This window comes from Caretta caretta, chromosome 8, assembly GCF_965140235.1.
Source record: "Caretta caretta isolate rCarCar2 chromosome 8, rCarCar1.hap1, whole genome shotgun sequence".
In the NCBI taxonomy this organism is placed as follows: domain Eukaryota; kingdom Metazoa; phylum Chordata; order Testudines; family Cheloniidae; genus Caretta; species Caretta caretta.
The window spans coordinates 102,872,726-102,892,338 of NC_134213.1; the positions used below are offsets into that span (position 1 = coordinate 102,872,726).

Here is a 19,613-nt window from a genome sequence, read left to right on the forward strand (position 1 = left end):
TCCATATTTAATCAAAAAAATGCAGGGGCATAATAACCTCCAAGAGGACTAAAATAAAGAATTGCTATTCAAATGTGGGCAGTCATGGTGCATTTTTTATTACTCTTTTCTACAGTGTCTTTTTAAGAGCATCTAAGCACACACACAGCAAAAGCTATAAGGCATGCATTCCAAAGTTATTCCTATGCATATCCCTGCAATAAGTTCCCGCTTTCCTTCGATAAAATTGCCAAATAATAATGAATCATTTCATAAATAATGGGTTTAGAAGCTTATCAGGGCAGGCGGGCCATTGCTGGGGCTTTATCTCTGTTGGCCACATTGCTCTAGTGTTCCGTTCTCCATACTAAATAGGAAACTGGACGTGATGTGGAATTAGATCCTGCTCCAGTAAGAGAGAGAGAGGAAGGAAAAAAATATACATAGCAGCAATGAATAGGCCACAAAATGGCTCCACTCACTTTTACCAATGAAAAGCAAATGGTGAGTATAGAGATCTATGTATACGTAAAGGGGAAAGCGTTGTATTTCGCTCATTGTTTCCAGGGCTTCCTTCTGGAGAGAGCGCGAGCATTTTCCCGTGTGTTGCGCAATATGGGAAAACGCGCAACAAAAATTAAAACCAATTCTCCGTTGTTCAATGGGGGGAGGCGGGGGGGGAGGGGACGGCTCTTTTTCTTTTGGGGAAATTTCGTTGAGCAAACTGATCCCAAAAGCAGCTGGATATTTGATGCTGCAGAGAGAAGGCAGGATTAACAACCCTTTCTTCGGGGCAGATGCAGAAGCGAAGTATAAATATGGGTGTATAGGTCTGGGTAGGATTGGTTTTGTTCCTTTTAATCGGGATCTGGTTGCGCTATGGAGCCAGTTTATCGGAAAGGCCCTGTTTGAATCTAGCTGGCCAGAAGCAACTCCACAATAACGTTTTATTTCATTCTATTTTTGTGGTTGTCGCTGTTCCTGGAGGGAAATGAACTAATACTTGGATTAATGGGTACAAATTTCCCGTCAGATCCACAGTTTTAAACAAAGAATCTAGGACAGGGGTTACGACCAGCACAAATTACGTAGGAAGAGTGGAATTTAAGACATTAAAATTATAGGATTCACACACACACACCTCCCATGTTATTCTAGTAACAAATTCGATCCGAAAGAAGCAAATTCAATCCGATTCTCTGTTGCTGTTTTAAAAGTGTGAAATATTATGAAGGCAAAGAGGGAAATTGGTTGGGGAGGGTTACTTATTTATCTTTCTACGGAAAATGAAACGATTATTATTTTTCTGCGATTGCATTTGAACAGGCTCGGGAAATGTGTGTGTGTGGGGGGGGGGGTTGCAGAGAAATGCTCTGTGAAATGATCAGAAAAGAGAGCGCTTTGGCTAATGGCTTGTTGATAATTTTCTCTGTGTTTATCTGTTACTTTGCCTTGTGTGTCTGTGAAGGGGAAAGGAAGGATGTGTTTAAAATTTCCGATTCTTTCTTGTTTCATTGTATTATGGCTTAACTCGTTGAAAGCGATCCCAAAAGGAAATATTTCCACTCCGCAATTTTAGAGAGAGAGAGAGAGAGAGAGATGTGGAATGGACAGACGTATTAGGCAGAGATATCGACACAGGTAGTTTATATCTCCTTTAGGGTTACATCCCTTAAGCAGCCACAAATACCGGGATTTTAAAAAAATCATACTGATTCATAACGAACGTTATGCTAAAGGAGGGAAACATTTCTATTGTGTGGGTCGGACTGGAAATAACAGATGTTGAGGATGGGATTCCATCTTAAACTTTCAGTGAGAAATTCGGACAAAGACTGTACTAGATACAAGCTTCAACCTGTGTATTCATCTCCGACTGGCTTTTAGGTTTAATTTTTAGGCCCTGCACTTTTAATAGCATGTCTGCAAACCTGCAGGCATCAGTTTGAGAAATGCCAGCTGAAAACAAACACCCTGTTTTCAGCTCTAGTCCGGTAATACAAATAAATCGTTTGTTTTATTTCGACCTATATGTGTGATGGGATATATGGAGAGAGAAATCTTTACGTTATATATCTATATTAGTAAGGGGTTTGCATCCATGTTAAACCCCTTTATTAATAGAAATATATGAATATGAAGAACAAGATATTTACATATATTATAAATTTGTTATATATACATAATTAAAACAAATAAAGTATTTATAAACGTTTATAATTATATACACATACACACATATAGTATATATTTAACGTTTTTAAATAAGTTTATAATTATATATCTATATATTATATGTGTGTGTGTATATATAATTGTAAACGTTTATAAATACTTTATTTGTTTTAATTATGTATATATAACAAATTTATAATATATGTAATATATATGTATATATATATAATTTAATTAAAGGGAATAAATACAGTGTACATAGATAGGGTGTGTTTCTGTCTATATACCCTATTAATAATATAAACACCCCTATATACATTGAAACTAAACAATATAGATTTTTAATGTGCTATCCAAATTCCAAGCCCAATTTACGCATGAGGAGGGTTATATTTGGGTCCAGTCTCCCCGTCCGTTAGTTGTGATTGGCTGGGGCGGGGGGGTGTACGGCGGGCATCCCTAGCCACACGCCTCTCTATCAGCGTTTGCTATCTTGATGTCGATCTCTCCGGCTCCAACGTGCAGTTGATCTAAAGAAACTGGGGCAAGAGATCTCCCCCCGCCCCCAGGAATTATTATCTCGATATGGGTTTCCTTTCTCCTTGTCAAGTCCTAAGTATCCTAGAGGTGGGAGGCGAGAAGGCAGCCCTGAGCCGGAGAGATCTTTTGCTGGAACAGGACACTCGAGGAGACAGATGTGAATGGTCGCTCACGATGCAATATCCCGACAGACCGTTAGAATCCTTCCCGGAGAGGTGGCTGGGAAAGGGCCGGCGCCCTGAGACTTTTTCAGGTCTTCCCTACAAACGATCTGCTTAACTAAGCCCCGCAGGAGTCAAGGAAATTAAGGTTAGAAAGGCTGAGTCTGGGATCAGATCTGCTTTCGCAAAGCACCGGGCCTCCTTTATTTACACCAGCCATGAAATGAACAAACCCCAAACTTCGGGAGGAAACAAAATGGAAATAATAATTCCTCAGCGTGAAATGCGTTTCCTGTAACGATACATCCATGTGTTTGATGGCAGATGAGACACTAACCCGCTCCTTGCCCAGCGGACGGCTCCTGTAGCCTGCCTGCCTGGGTTAATGGATAGAGAAGGCGCCTACAGATTGCTTTTTAAACAAGTGACTTCAAATGTACCGAACACATTTTGGATACGACCAGATAGTACAGCTGCAGGACGTGGGTCTTTCGGCCCAAAGCCACGGGCCATTCTGCTTAAAACAAAAATCTACGGTGTAATATGTCCCCAAAATAGGAAACATCAAATTAACCCGATGCTGCTCTCCTTACTCAAGACTGGGCCCCGGACTAGACATTTGTTTTGCAATAATATAATTACTTCCCATTGCTAGTCACACTTGATCAGACTCCACATCTTGGTTACAGACAAAGCTAGTCGTTTGAAATGAATAGGAAATCTATCTATCTATCTATCTATCTATCTATCTATCTATCTATCTATCTATCTATCTATCTATCTATCTATCTATCTATCTATCTTCTACTACCTTAATACAGAAACACTACATTCTTATATTTCTCAGCAAAACATTGCAATCATTGTATATAGATTAAGTATTACATTCTCCTCATGCAACGTTATATATATATATAATGTGTGTGTGTGTATAAAAATATACACACCCGGTCTATATTTCTCAGCAAAGTCATGGTGATCACTATGTTGCATGAGTAGAATTTAATACTTCGACTACATCTCCCTGTATAACAACATAATTACCACCATGACTTTGCTGAGAAATATACACGTGATGTGTGTGTATATCAGAATGCCAGGGTTCCGTGTTAAAGCAATAAAATGTCATACAATGTTTATAGCAAAGTACTATAGTATAATGCTGTATATTTGTATATAAAATTATTGTAAAGCAATAGAATCACCACGCTGGCCCTGCATTTTATAGTGTAATCATTTTTATATATTTCTTCTTCTTAGTTAATCATTCTTTGATTAAGAAAAGAAGTACTTGTGGCACCTTAGAGACTAACCAATTTATTTGAGCATTAAGCTTTCGTGAGCTACAGCTCACTTCATCGGATGTAGCTCAGGAAAGCTTATGCTCACATAAATTGGTTAGTCTCTAAGGTGCCACAAGTCCTCCTTTTCTTTTTACTCTGAAACCATTCTTTGATTAGTTAATTATAGGATTGCCTATTAGCGTTGTCTTGTAAGATCTGAAGTGCAGTTGGACTGGGGTAAGTGACCGCTCCTTTGCCACTGGGAGTAACCTGATTTATAGTGTAACCATAAAATGATTACCCTATAAAATGCAGGGCCACTGTGGCGATTATATTGCATTACAATAATTTTATATACAAATATATAGCATTATATATATATATATAATATAGTATACACACATATATGCAAACACTACTATCCAGTGTTTCTGAGGAGCAGCCGTGTTAGTCTGTATTCGCAAAAAGAAAAGGAGGACTAAACTGGTTAGTCTCTAAGGTGCCACTAGTCCTCCTTTTCTTTTTACTATCCAGTGTGTGTATGTGTCCAGAGAGAAATATAATGCCCCTTTGAACAGTTCTCGAATTGGAATGTTAAAACATAGACTCCGTATTTCACCCTCTTTATAGCTGGTAGCCATGATAAATTCATCTTCAAATCAATAGTTTCCACGAAGGGTGGTTGAGTTCAAAAGTGTAACCTGGGGTAGCAGCAAAACGGTGTTTCCGTTGGAAATCTCGCCAATAAACACCCGTTTAGCCCTGTCCTTTTGTTAACATTAGTCGTAATAAAAAGAAAAATCCGAAGCTCTTGGTTTACCCTTCGATAAAAATGTTCTATTCTTTAAACACCATCACGCCCACGTCTTCAGACCCTGGAGTTTATTCTCTTCCTCTATCTGGGCTGCAAAAAAAATTAATGGAAAAGAAACTGATTCCAGCCGTGGCTAAGTCACCTGCCGGTGGAACAGCAAATGCTGGATCAAAGAGAAGATTAAATGTGAGGCTTAAATAGGCAACACAGAGATATTAAGCTAAGGCGAATGGTGAAACAAATAGTGATCCCTGGGCTTCGGGGGATTGCACCAAGCCCATCTCTCGGCCACACCTGGCTCCGGTGAACCCTCATCTTTTTAAATATTGGGTGAAATCCTGGCCCCACGGAGATCCAGGGGACTTTAGCCATTGACTGTAAGGGGGCCAGGATTTCATCTCTCGTCCTGCACTGGCGGAGAAGCCACCAAGGCAGGATTGTGCCCCGGCGCTTCAGTACAAATAGCTAAGCTCGCCCCTTTTCTGGTACAAAGCATCGTTTGGCTAATTCTCCTGCTAATAAATCATTGCAGCGGGATTCTGGCTCCCAGGCCGGGACAATGGGCTCCTTCGCTGCGGAGGTGTGTGTGCCTGGACGCTGCTGTCAAACTAGCAACATCTGTCACCGTCACCTCTTCTCTGTTCCTTTTTTCCTTCACCCGCTTTTCCTTCACCCCTCTCTTTTCCCCCTTTTCTTTCTTTCTTTCTTTCTTTCTTTCTTTCTTTCTTTCTTTCTTTCTTTCTTTCTTTCTTTCTTTCTTTCCCTCCCCCACTTTTCTTCTTCTTTCTTTCCATCCTTCCCGCAATCTTTCTTTCTTTCTTTCTTTCTTTCTTTCTTTCTTTCCCTCCCCCACTTTTCTTCTTCTTTCTTTCCATCCTTCCCGCAATCTTTCTTTCTTTCTTTCTTTCCCTTCCCCACTTTTCTTCTTCTTTCTTTCCATCCTTCCCGCAATCTTTCTTTCTTTCTTTCTTTCTTTCTTTCTTTCTTTCTTTCCATCCTTCCCGCAATCTTTCTTTCTTTCTTTCTTTCTTTCTTTCTTTCTTTCTTTCTTTCTTTCTTTCTTTCTTTCCCTCCCCCACTTTTCTTCTTCTTTCTTTCTATCCTTCCCGCAATCTTTCTTTCTTTCTTTCTTTCTTTCTTTCTTTCTTTCTTTCTTTCTTTCTTTCCCTCCCCCACTTTTCTTCTTCTTTCTTTCCATCCTTCCCGCAATCTTTCTTTCTTTCTTTCTTTCTTTCTTTCTTTCTTTCTTTCTTTCTTTCTTTCTTTCTTTCTCCCCCCCCTCCCCCGCTGGACAGTCAGTCTGTCTCGCAGGGGTGCCCTCGGCTCCCCCCACCCCGCTCACCTCCTCTCCTCTCCTCTCTCCCCCAGGACGATGGAGAGGCCGCCGGCGGAGCTGCCCCGCAGTGACCCGCGGGATGCCCGGCCCCCGCAGCCGCACGATCCGGGAGCGGAAGGCACGAGCGAGCCGGAGAGCAGCCGCGGGGGGATGGAGGTCCCAGGAGAGCCCCCGCTGCTGCTCAATGGGGTTTCCAAGGAGACCGGCCGGCCCTCCCCCGGGCCCCCCGCCGCCGCCGTGCCGGTGATCGAGCTGGTGCGCAGGGACATAAAAGGCCGCGAGGCGCCCGGCGAGGCGATGCAGAGAGCTCCGGGCGCCGAGCCGTGCAGAGCCCCGGCCGAGGCCGCCTGCGACGCCCGCATGGTGCAGCTGAGCCCCACGGCGCTTCCCCTGCCGGCGGCCGGCCGAGCCATGCTCTACAACATCGGCCAGCCGCTGGGCACCATCAACAGGTCCGTGCCCTGCCCGCCGCCTCCTGCCCGATCTCCCCGCCCGCCCGTCCGTCTGCCCCTCGCTCCGGCTGTCTGTCTGTCGGTCTGCCTCCGGGAGGCTGTCCGTCTTCTTCTGTCTGTCTGTCTCCCCACTCAGCGCCCTACAGCAGCTCCCTCGCCCTGTCCTATCCTGAGATGAAGCCTTTAGTACCGTTTCTGCAGAAAACTGCTGGATTGTTTCTCTTCTTGTGTCTCTCCGACCTCTCTCTGTCTTCCTGTCCTGCACGTGTCTATCTATCTATCTATCTATCTATCTATCTATCTATCTATCTATCTATCTATCCGAAGTTCATAAGGACAGGAGGTTGTCTGGCAAAGGAACCTTTCTCTGTCTGGGGATGTAATTCTTGTGCCTGGATAATTGTGGGAGAGTTTGGATGCGTGTAATTTTGCAAAGCAAAACACCTATTGTAGCCCTTGGAACAAGGGTAATTATATATATATATAGATAGATAGATATAATATTACATTTTAATATGATTTTAATGTATGCGATATTATATATATATTGCATACATTAAAATCATATTAAAATGTAATATTTTAAATGCAAAGGTGTAAATGTAGCCAATGCAACATTTATCTAGTGGGCAAGTTTTTTGTTTCCTTGAAGAAATCTCTCAGATGTATGCACTGGGTGAGATGTGTGTGACCCTACAAATAATCATGACAGTGATAAGGAATTGCTTCAGAATATGCATTGCATGTAGTGTGTATAAATAACTATGCCTACACCCTACAATGTACTTATATCATATAATTCAATTCTATTTTCTCTCATTCAATACAAATTAATAGTAGTTCAGCATATGTGTGTTATATATCATCTAGAGATCAGGTAGCCTTCTGTCTTAAAAGACTTGCTAGAAAGTACACATACCTGTATTAGAATTATATCACATTGATTGGAGGACCTACAAATTTTTATCCTGGTCACTTAAGACAGATGTCTGTTATGCTGTATATGTAAATGTATGTATAATTTGTGTATACATGCTTGTGTGTGTATGTGTGTGCGTGTGTGTGTGTTTTATTTATGTACTCTCACACATGCCTACTTATATCCTCAACTGGTATCAGCTGATATAGCTCGATAGATTTCAAAGTCCCTTTGATGTCAGTGGAGCGACGCTGATTTACACCAGCTGAGGATCTGGCCTATAATATCTAATAGTTCTTCTTCAGGTGGCCGCTGCACGGGTGCCCAAGGTGCTCCCCACGAGTGGGAATGTGCAGCGTTCATCTCGAAGAACCCCGGCGACAAGTGAGTACCCTTCATGAAGTGTGTCTGTGTGTTTTCCTCCTCGTTTTTTTCTGACCTTCCCTTTGCACCTTGTTTGCAGTGGGTTTTTTGGAGAGCCAGACACCTTCTCAATCTACAACAACAATAGAATGAAAAGAAGATCGTCTCCTTATGAAGTGGAGATCAGTGATGGTGAGAATCTTTTCTTCTTCCCCTGATGGTGTATATCAAGTGCAAAGGGATTTAGCCGGTGCTTAATGTCCCATCCCATTCCCCCCCCGCCCCCGCCGCTCCTTGGTGACATGGGAAGGTTGCTTAGACCAACATGTGTTGGGGTAAAATACAAAGCAATAAAAGGATGAGGTTACATCACTCCTACTGGCTGATAGCTTGCTTCTGTCCTGGTCTTGACTCCTGGATAGTGGAGCCAATACCTCCTACTCCATCTGTAACCAGTCTGATGATGAACGACTTAATAATATTACCCCAGTTCAGCAATGCACTCTAGCAGGTGTTTAATTCTATCCCTGTTCTGCAAACCACTTAGCACTTGTTTAAGGCTATGTCTACAGAGCCCATGCTGGCATAGCCCCCTAGTGTAGATACAGTGTACAAGACAGAAGGAGTTTTTCTGCCAGTGTAGGAACGCCACCTCCCTGAACAACGTTAGCTATGCTGACAGAAGTGGTCCTCTGTCAGCATAGCTGCACCCACACTGGGGGTTTTATCAACATGGCTACATGGGCTAGGGAATGTGGTTTTTTCACCCCCTGACTGACATAGCTATGCCAGTATAAGCGTTAAGTGTAGACCAGGCCTAAGTCCCATTGTAGTGAGAGAGACTTATATACATGCTTGAGTGCTTTGCTGAACTGGGGCCACTCTTCTGATGTGCTGAAATTGCAAAGACAGTTCAGAAAGTCACCAGACAGAGGTTTGCCTTCTGCCAGAAGCCCTGAAGCAGAGTTGCCCTTTGAAATTGACCAGTTCTGCTTCCAGACTGATGGCCCAGAGTTTATAACATATTTTTAAAAATCTTTCAAAGTACGGAAGAAATTAAACAGCCTCGGATATTATCTCACTACCTACCCCTGTGCAGTCCTATTGGTTTCAGTGGGAATGCCTGTATGAGTAAACACTCCATAGGAGTATATGTTTCCAGTCAAAGGTCCTTAGTTTTTAAATCAAAGCCTAAAGCTCTCCACAGTGACAGATGGCTATATAAATGAGATGAAATGATAAAAAGAAAATACATTTTAAATGATAAAACATTGAAATCCACAAAAGCCAGAAAATTCAGTTCCCTTCATTTGTCTTTCTTTTTAGCTAACCTATCTATCTAATCTGTCCAGATAAAACCCCAGTCCTCCACACTTCAAAAGAAAATTGTGAAGCTAACATAATGCTTGCAAAACATCACTCCAGTTTCACTGCATTTATGTGTTACTCTTTCCCTCCATCCTCTGTCTGTTTGTCCATTTCTATTGTGAGCTGATTGGGGCAGGGACTTTCTCTCCCCATGTATCTGCACAGCACCTAGCACAATGGGGTCCTTATCTTGGTTGGGGCCTTTAGGTTCTACCATAATATAAATAATAAGGCTGAAAAATAAAAACACAAGTGTGTATCAGTGTCATAGAGTCTGAGCAAGAGTTTTAACCTTCCCGCTGAGTTTACTTGTTTTTAGCTTAGATGTTAAGTTTTACTTATATATAATACACACAATAACTGTTTAGATGAGCAGGACATATATAAATGTATTTGAAAGAAAACTGAATATGTATTTACTAGATAATGTATTAGGTATATTCACTGGGCCTGATCCTGCATATCCCAAAGTAGTTGATTAAGTATTTGCAGGATCAGGCCTTTGAACTAGGATAGTTTTGTGGGCGTGTATCTCAGGGAGCAGACTAGGACCCTGAGCCTGCAAACACTTATGCGTGTGAATAACCTTAAAGTACATGGGAGAGTGTTTGCAGGCCTAGAGGGCCTGCTCCAAAGCCCACTGAAGTCAGTGGAAAGATTCCAAGGGGTTTTGGATAAAATTTATATTTAGCAAACCAGGTAAATAGGGCAAAAGTGTGCCCCTAGACATGAACAGGCAACTTCCACTGCTGTCAATGGTTCCTGTGTGAACATATTTGGATCATTATTAGGGATTTTACTAATCCGGACTGCCGCTGATACAAGAAAGTGTAATGTCTTCAGACGGTTATGGTTTGTCTGTCAAGGAGTATTTCATATCTGACAAGATTTGCAACATGGGGCATTTGGGGAAAAAACCAGAGACATTAAACTAGGAGAGCTCTTTGGGAGATAGAATGGCAAAATAGGCCTGGACTAGTTCTCCTAAATAGGGGCAGTGTAGGTATGCAAATTTCAGTTTTTGGATCAATGGCAGCTCTTAAGCCTTGCCCGTCAGTTCGATTTATGATCAAACCAGAATGAGCAGGCGGAGAATTGGCATTCACAGGGGCAGGGGACTGGACAGCGCATTAGTAAGATACAGAAATGACCAGTATGGTGGCCATTTTTAGGCCTTTCAGTTGCTTCCTCTGCCAACCACAATAGTGGCTTAATCTAGCATGTTTAAAACCTGCACTTAGAAGAAACTGATAGCAGAAGGGCTAGTCACTGACCCAGAAATATGTCTGAAGATTCTAAGAAAACAATATATATTGCAACCAGAGTCTCAGTAGCTCCTGATGTCATCTGGGCAGATTCTTCACTGTCTCCCCCGCCTGCAGCGCCCGCTCCTCTCAGCTTATTGGATCATGAATAACAAACCACCTGGCTTGATGGCTTTCTCCCAACTGCAGGGCTCAGCTCTGAACTGCACAAGCTGAGCTGCTTCAGAGAGGAACAGTTGTAAAGCCCCAAAAGTGACTCCAATCAAAACCCCTTTTCATGAAAATGTTTTGTCAAAGTGTTACAAAATTTTTGACCGCTCTCCAAGCCAGCTGCAAAATAAATACATACATAACGGTCACAAAAAGTTTTGAAAACTGATTGCAAAAAAATTCTGTCGGGATTTTGAAAAATTTCTACCAGTTCTCCTTTTGATTTGTATTATATTTAACAAATTATGTAGAAAACCCGATTCAATCTTCTGGTTTAATTACTCGACAAATGTCATTTAGAAGAATACCTCAGTTTTTCATGACCTATCCACAAAGCATCCTGTGTTATCCATCACTTCAAATCTTTAAATCAAGAGAGGATGACTGTTTTTCTAAAAGATACCTTTCTTCAGTTCAACCATAGTTACTGGGTTTGATGCAGGAATCAGGAGATGAAATTCTACACCTGCATTGTGTCTGATGTCAATGCAGGAATCGGGGTGAAATTCTATGGTCTGCGTTATGCTTGATGTCATCTTAGATGATCACAGCATTTTAAAAAATTTATGAATGGATTCCTTAGGGGCACCAGCCCCCCAGTGAACTCAATGGGTATTCTGTGCATGCAAGATTGCACCGTTGGTATTTTAAATTTTTTTTAGGCTAGTGATCTCTAATATTTTCCCACTCAAATTCAAAAGCAGCAAAAGAGATTTTGTAAAATTAAACAAAACCCTCTCTGCATGAGAATCTGATTTCCATGTTTCTTGATATTTTTTTTTTAAGCTTAGAGGAGCATGTTAGAGGAGCACAGAGGTTATGTTTACACTGCATTGTAAACCTAGGTCTGTGGGACTTGCTCTTGTGCACTTGGTGTTTCCAAGCCCATGCTGGAGTGTCCACACTGCATTGTAATCCTGGGTTTGCAATTACTGGACCTGGGTCTCACAGCTGTGCTAGGGCACACATTCTGCAAGGTCTGCAGCTTGAGCTGCGTCCATACTGCAAAATGATAAGGCTTGGACCTGAGTCCAAGCAGGACTCGGGCTCTGACCCACCCCCCTAGCAGGGTCCTAGGACCCAGCTTCTGAGGGCTTGCTGACCCGAGTCAGACTCATTGCATGTGGATGGAAAAGGGGCGTGGGCTCAAACCTGAGTCAGAGCCTGGGCTTAATGTGGAGTGTAAACATACCCGGAGAGATCTTTAATGATAGGCTAGCAGTGCAAATAGCTCTACTGTTGTCATTACTCGTGTTGTGGAATTGCCTGGATGCCCCACTTAGCACTGGGGACCCTGAGTTCAGGGTGCTGTACAAATCCAGTGTAAGAAACAGTCCCTGGCTTTAAGATCTTACAACTGCATTTGAATGCTCAGTTATGGTGCTCTTTGGGAGTGGAAGAATGGCCTCATGGCTTAGGGACTTGACTGGGATTGTGAAGATGGGGGTTCTAGTCCTGGCTCTGCCAGCAACTCCCCTTTGACCTTGGGCAGATCACTTTCATCTCTCTGAGCCTCTTGTTCCCATCTATAAAATGGGAAGGAGAGTGCTTCTGACCTTACAGGGCAATCATGAGAGTAAATTCATTCATTCGTGCTTAGATGCTGCAGGGATGGGGCTCCAATAACTCCCCAGATAGCTAGATCCCCAAAGGAAACTGAAAGTTGCAGAATTAAATTTTTACTTAATCATGGTGATTCTTGCTCTCATGCACAGGGTTGAACTGATCACCAGATTTGGGGTCGGGAAGGACATTTTCCCCCCACGGCGCATTGGCAGACACCTTGGCTTTTTCGCCTTCCTCTGGAGCATTGAGCAGGGATCATCTGTTAGGATCAGGTGGGCGTATCCCACACGATCAATTTCCTGCATATGCAGGGGAGGGGGGAATCTGGGGTGGGCAGTGGTGGACCTCAGTCCTTCCCATTTTCTGTGGTTGTTGTTGTTGTTATTTTGGGTGGATTTATTTTTAACGGTGGAGAGGGGAAAGGGACTATTGTGCATTGGAACTGTGCAGCTCCTGGTAATGTGAGTGAGATGTGTCTGTTGCTTATAAGTGGCTGATTTGGTTTGGAGGGGCCAGTAGCTTGAATCTGTCGCAGCAATGACTGTGGTTGCTTAGAAGTGTTTCCAGTTGCAAAGCCCATGGAACGGATTTTTCTCGCAACACATCATGTGTCAGTGTTTTCTTTTCACCAGCCAGCATTTCATTTCCTAGTGTTTGGGATTTCTGTCTTCTCTGATCTTGAGGGTGGATTTATCAGGAGGCAGCCGCGTTGTACTAGTATGTTGCAACAATATTATAAGCGAGCTTCAGAGCACGTGGTCTATTATCCATTTGCTATAGCTGAACTCCCCACCCAAGGAGTCCAAGTGTATGTTAACAACCAAAACACGCCCAGTGGTTTGGTTGGGGGGCAGGGTTAGCTCAGTGGTTTGAACATTGGCCTGCTAAACCCAGGGTTGTGAGCTCAATCCTTGAGGGGGCCATTTGGGATCTAGGGCAAAAATTGGGGCTTGGTCCTGCTTTGAGCAGGGGGTTGGACTAGATGACCTGAGGTCCCTTCCAACCCTGATATTCTATGATTCTATGATTAAGTGGGCACATGGCTACAGCCAAAGCATCCCACTGGTGGGCACAAGCATTGGGTGATGATGGAACACTGGGCAATCTAAACAACTGACCACAGGACTATTGTTGGTCAGTGACTTATTCCCACCATGATGCAGTAATCAGACAAGGGGTTTCAGAATGTAAGAGTATAGCGTGTGGACATGTGCTGTACAAGGCCATGTGATCTGTCATTCAGTGTCACCCCCATAGATATTATACCTACATTGGTACTTGGTGTTGTGCTTTTCCAGGCATGCACGTCTCTCATCTTTATAGTGGTTTTTGCCATGGCAACCCTTCCAGAGGCTCGTGAGGTCTCCTGCTAGGTCCCTTCAATAACAATTTATGCAAAGCAAAATATATAGTAATAATAATATACTCTGTGAGTCCTATTTGGATAGATATTGCACTGTCCAATAGCTGGAATGAGTACCCGCTTGTACATACTTCCACTGATCCAGAGAAATGGGATTCTGAGATTGCACTCTGACCTGGATCTTATGCCTGGCAGGACCTGCTCATAAATCCTTCCTCTCCATGCGTACAACCCCACACCAGTAGGTGTTATGATCACCCATGGAAAGGAGAAGACACAGTCAATGTTGGTATCTATCTGGTCTTCCGGGACGTTAGCTGTTTTACGTCAACACATTCATTCTAAAACTGGCCATGGGGTAAAACTCTAGCAATTTTAAATGGACTTCACTGCTTGCCCGGCTAAATTAACATCAGTATTTTGTTGTCATTTCCCCTCCTACAAAAATAAATCAAAATAGAATCAGGTTGAGGGTATCTACAGGACAGGAAAAGCATGGTCAATCACAGTGTCATTGTCAGGCTCTCCAGCTGCTCTGCCAACGTTCCACAATGCTGACCTGAAGAGACAGCTTCTAAAACTGATAGGGCAGTTCTGGGATGATTTGACTCCTGGTCTCCATTCAGAATTCCAACAAAGGCTCTCATTTTTGTTTGGTTGGTTTTGGTGTTGGGTTTCTTTTTTTGGGGGAAGGGGGCTGGTTTTGTAATGTGGCTACCTGTTCCCAAGGAATTGGGCTGAGTACCAGCAACTCATTTCACATAGGCCATCCAATGGTCACGTAACAGCTTTAAGCTCCCTACCAGCTTTGGGTTTGTATCAAATAAATGATTTAGACGAGTATCTGCATCCTGACCATAGAACCACTAAAACCTCTGCTCTCTCACGTTGTCTCTTGTCATATCTGTTTTGGCCAATGTTAAGAGAAGTTAATAGAGTATAAAATATAAGGCAGTTCATGAGCTAAGCTTGTACAAGTCCTTTATCACTGGGATATGATGAAAATATACAGCCTGCTAATCACATATATGGCCTAAGCTTTCAAACTTAGTTGACTTAAAGTTAGACGCCTAAATAGAAATGACCTGATTTTCAGCTCCCATTGGCTTGAACGGAAGTTGTGGCAGTTCTAAAAACCAGACCACTTCTGTTGGGATACCTACCTAGGGAAGTAGGTGCCTAAAGTTAGTCAGTCACATTGGGAAATTTTGACCATTAAGTGAAATGATAAATAATCTGTTTAATGTTACCCCTAATCATGCACTATTGTAATTTCAGGTCCCCATACAAAAGTGGTCCGCCGCATTTTTACCAATAGCCGGGAAAGGTGGAGACAACAGAATGTCAATGGTGCATTCGCAGAGCTTCGTAAACTCATTCCGACCCACCCACCTGACAAAAAACTGAGCAAGAATGAAATTTTACGCCTGGCTATGAAATACATCAACTTCCTGGCCAAACTGCTTAATGACCAGGAAGAAGAGGGAAACCAAAGGGGCAAAGTGAACAAAGACACTGGGATAGTCCAAGAGGATCTCCTGCAGGACATGTTGTCTCCAAACTCTAGCTGTGGAAGCTCTTTAGATGGAGCAGGGAGCCCGGACAGCTTCACAGAAGAACATGAAACATTAGATACAAAGCATACAAGGAGTCTCCATCACTCCATTCTTCCTGTAGAAGGCAATGCCCAGCGATGATGACCTTACAGATCCCTCCTAAAGCACAGAGGGGAAAGTAAACCCTCAGTCCCTGGGTCTTGGAATTACACCCTATTTTCCCAACTCTACATCTCCAAAAAGAAAACAGGAACTTGAGCTCATCAAGTTCTCAAGCCAATATTTCTAAAGGTCACAATCCCTGAACTAAAATGACAGTGAGTTGATGGAGAACAAGACCAAATCAAGTGGACATTCAACATTTAGGTACTTGATCGGACGGAGATGAAAGTCATCTTATTGTACATATTGTTCATGGATGTAACGCTGGGTGGGGGGAGGGAACACTGCTGACACCTCTTCAATATCAAATGATTTGATGATGATCTCTTGTAGCAGAATAATCATGGATCAGAAACAGGCAGTGACTCCCTCTTTCACTGCCAATGGAAGCTACATGTCCCTTCCTTTTACGTGTGGCACTTGGAAGCGACCAAAATCTCGAACAGTTCTGCAGCATCTCTCCAAACCATTCTGATGACGTATATGCAACTTGTCAGTGTGGAAGCTAGGGCAATGCCTTCTTATTGTCCAAGAGCTTTTGACTGTACCTTTTTAAAGAGCTGAAAAATGCCTCCCGCTAAAGAACTGTTACAAGGAACGAGACTTTTTTTTTTTCAAAAAAGCCCAAAACCGTAGCCTAACTTTGGATTGTTTGAGGTGTTGTATTTATGATGTGGAATTACTTCTGTTTAATAACTGTCATGCAGTATCCACTGAATGAAAAGGTACATAGATGTTTTCTTCTCTCTTCCCTCCCAACTACTGTGCAATGGCTGAAATCGTGGCCCCGTTGAAGTCTATGGGAATCTTGTCATTGGCTTCAGTGGGGACATGACATCACCCAAGGATTACACATTTCAGTATGGGTGAGTGGGAATTTTCCTTGCAATTGTCATCCTGGTATTTTAGTTAAAAACAAAGGCAGTGATGGAATAACAAATTGTGTGTGTGTGTGTGTAGAAGGGATATAAAAGAGATTTAATTATGTGCTTTGGATTGTTGGGTTTTACCCATCTGGAAAGGATGGTTATTTAACCTCCCCCCCGCTCCCCGTCTGTTCATTAGCCCCCCGATTTGATCTTGCCTCTTTGTCTACTTAAGACTTCCGCCGGAGCCTTGTCTGCACAAGGATGTGGATATCTCTAGAGTTCCCAGAAGCAAAGCAGTCAGCCTGGGCTCTGAGACTCACAGCCGCGGTTTTGTTCTTGCTGTGTAGATTTACACTGAGATTCAGTGCTATTTGTGACACATACAGCAATTCCCAGGCATGCAGACGTATTGCAGGTTGGTGGCCACATACAACCAGATCACTTTGAAACAGAAATTATCCTCCATCTGGAGATGTCCTCTGAAGGACACTTTAAAAAAAGCAGAGTACTTAAAAAATGTGGGCCAGATTCTCAGCTGGTGTAAATCAGGGTCATTCCATTGACTCCCATACTATGCCTGTTTACACAGACTGAGGAGCTAGGCCCTGCATATCCCATGAACAGCAGAACCTACATAGGACTCTCTCTTTTTCCCACTTGCTAATGATTGACAGAGCAATCGCACCAGAACAAACTATCTCATTATCCACTTGCTCGGCAGAGATTCAGAAAAATCCACATGATGCGAGAAAGCCCCATTCTTTGTAAGGGAAAATAATTAGAATGAGTACACTTTATACAACCCTGTCTCTTATTTATTATAGGTGTTGAGGTACAAGGCAATGCAGAGACGTCCGTGTGTGAGCATTTAGAGCCATTAGTTTGCCTGTTGGAAAGCCAGGTTGACCCTATTTTTATTGTAGGGTACCGTCACTTCTTTTTTTTATGCCCGTTTATGAGAATGGGTCGATACTATCTTGGAAGTAATATGAGTGAGGCTGGGTTCTCTCAGTGTTGTGTGTGGGAATATTAAGAGGGTGTACCACCTTGCTGTGAGTTCCCCATTGATATTTTAGGTAAATGGTCTGAGAATTCACCCCTATGCAGAGGGCCAGTACATTGCACCTATAAAGTCCTCAAATGGGGCTCAGGTGAGATTTACATTATGTGGGGCATTACAGGGTCAGTTTCACCGTCTGGTATTATCTAAAGGCCAGATCTTGCTCCAAAGGGAGTTGTCACTGACTTCAATGGGAGTAGGGGCTAGACCTCAAAACTCAGACACTGGTAGGGGACGCGTTCTGTGATGGGGGGAATACATAGGGGAGTAAGAAATTGGAACTTGAGCCTGAGAGATGCTGAGGACTCTCAGCTCCTGCAGGGGGCGCCCATCACTTTGCAAGATCCGGGGATCAGTAGTTTCTGGGGGAGGAGGGAGAGAAATTTTGTTACGAAGATAAAGTGTTATTACATTTTTAAAGGGATTGAAATAATAATGATATTTTACCCCTTTTTGGACAGATATTCCAAGACAAGTCATTTAAAATGTTAGAAATCCCCCCCCTTTTTTTTTCTGAAAAGAAGACAAAATGGTACAATTTATAACCCTTTTACAAAACACATATATTTGTAGCCTCTTAGCAGAATACAACTTAAGTATAGCTGAGGTATGTATAGTTGTACTTTAATTGTGATTTGAATGGTACATCTCCTATTTCTCCGGTTCTTCTTCTGCCTGCTCTATGTCTTGGTGTATATAACATCATCCCATTTATGTTTGGAATCAGCACTTTCGGTCAGTGTTGTACTCTGTGATGAATTCTTTGCTTTTCTTTTTTTTAAAATTCCTTTGGTTTCTGCATTTTTCTGCAGAAGTTAAGTAACCAGACCTGGTACCCTTATTATCTTTGTAAAGCCGATTAGGCAACCCACTGTGGATGTGCTATTTAGAAAACACATTTGTTGTAATGTGTGTGTATATATAAATATATATAATATAATGAATATATCGAGAATATTTCTAAATAAAGTTTTACAAATCAGCCTCTGCTCTTTTTTCTTAATGCTTGTCATTCAGTATTTTTTTCCCCTCCATTTTCATGAGCTGTAACTGCAACCTGATGTCAGTGGGTGTTATAACTGATGATGGGAGTCAACTGCAGTCTCTTTAGCTCAAGCTGTAGGGAGCCCAGTACTGCCAACCTCAAGCATGAGTGTAGCTTTAAAAAAATAAAAGGCAAGATTGACTTAAAAATCATGAGATCCTTTTAACAATAATAAAACCTGTTCCTTTTCTCTGCCTTTTCCAGCTCTTCTCTGCAACCAGGAGGGCTAGAAATTTCACTTATTTTCAAAAATAAAAGCTGAGATTCTCTTGCCACCTCTTGATTCCAAGAGCTGGGGATTTAAGAAAAACACCGAACAGCATGAGACACACAAAAGTTGGCAACATGGAGACTCATGCGATTAGTTGTGGTGGTCATCATGCTACATTTAAGTGCAACATGTTGGACACTAGTGGCTCTGACACTGACCTGGACTTGAGGAGATTTGGGTTCAAATCCCAGCTCTGTCATGTGCCTCCCGTGCCTCAGTTTCCCCATCAGGAACTAACAATACTGACTTTCTTTGTACTGTGCTTTGATATCTGAAGATGAAAAGTGCTATATAAGTTTTAGTTATTATTGTTCTATTTCCAACTTCCATGATTCAGCCAACTCCGATGATAAATATTTTGTGTCTCTTAGCATGAGCAGAGAAGGGGAGAAATCCTACACATAGAGAAAGAATTAAATTAAAAGCAAAAGAAAGAAGGATAATAGGAAGGGGGAAAGGTGTTACGGGACCCCTCCTGTTTTAATGTGCTCATTTCAAACGTGTCCATTGTGATCGAGAGCAAATTAGCTGCGTTGCTTGACTGCTAAAAGTTCCCATTGGAGAAAAAAACTCCCCCTTCACATGTGTCCTCACCTCTTATTTATGAAACAAACTGACATTATTTTAACAATGGAGAAAATGGCATTGCCATCCTATTCTTGAGTCTCTGTGATGAGGGCTCAGTGGAGAGAACATAAGAACGGCCATACTGGGTCAGACCAAAGGTCCATCTAGCCCAGTATCCTGTCTTCCAACAGTGGCCAATGCCAGGTGCCCCAGAGGGAACAAACAGAACAGGTAATCATCAAGTGATCCATCCCCTGTTGCTCATTCCCAGCTTCTGGCAAACAGAAGC

The 19,613-nt window shown here is 42.5% G+C and overlaps 1 protein-coding gene across 4 annotated transcripts; it reads left to right on the forward strand.

Annotated features, from left to right (window-relative positions):
- Positions 1–358: 358 nt before the first annotated feature.
- Positions 359–18,423, forward strand: TAL1 (TAL bHLH transcription factor 1, erythroid differentiation factor). 4 transcript variants are annotated; one of them, XM_048859809.2, is made up of 4 exons: positions 359–483; positions 6,321–6,740; positions 8,123–8,214; positions 15,073–18,423. In XM_048859809.2, the coding sequence occupies exons 1-4, from the start codon at positions 470–472 to the stop codon at positions 15,489–15,491; spliced, it is 945 nt and encodes a 314-aa protein (XP_048715766.1). In that variant the 5' UTR covers positions 359–469; the 3' UTR covers positions 15,492–18,423. The 4 variants fall into 4 exon arrangements, with proteins under 4 accessions (XP_048715766.1, XP_048715769.1, XP_048715767.1 ...); XM_048859810.2 differs by lacking the exon at positions 359–483 and adding an exon at positions 2,761–3,003; XM_048859811.2 differs by lacking the exon at positions 359–483 and adding an exon at positions 4,575–5,532.
- The last annotated feature ends 1,190 nt before the right edge of the window (positions 18,424–19,613 follow it).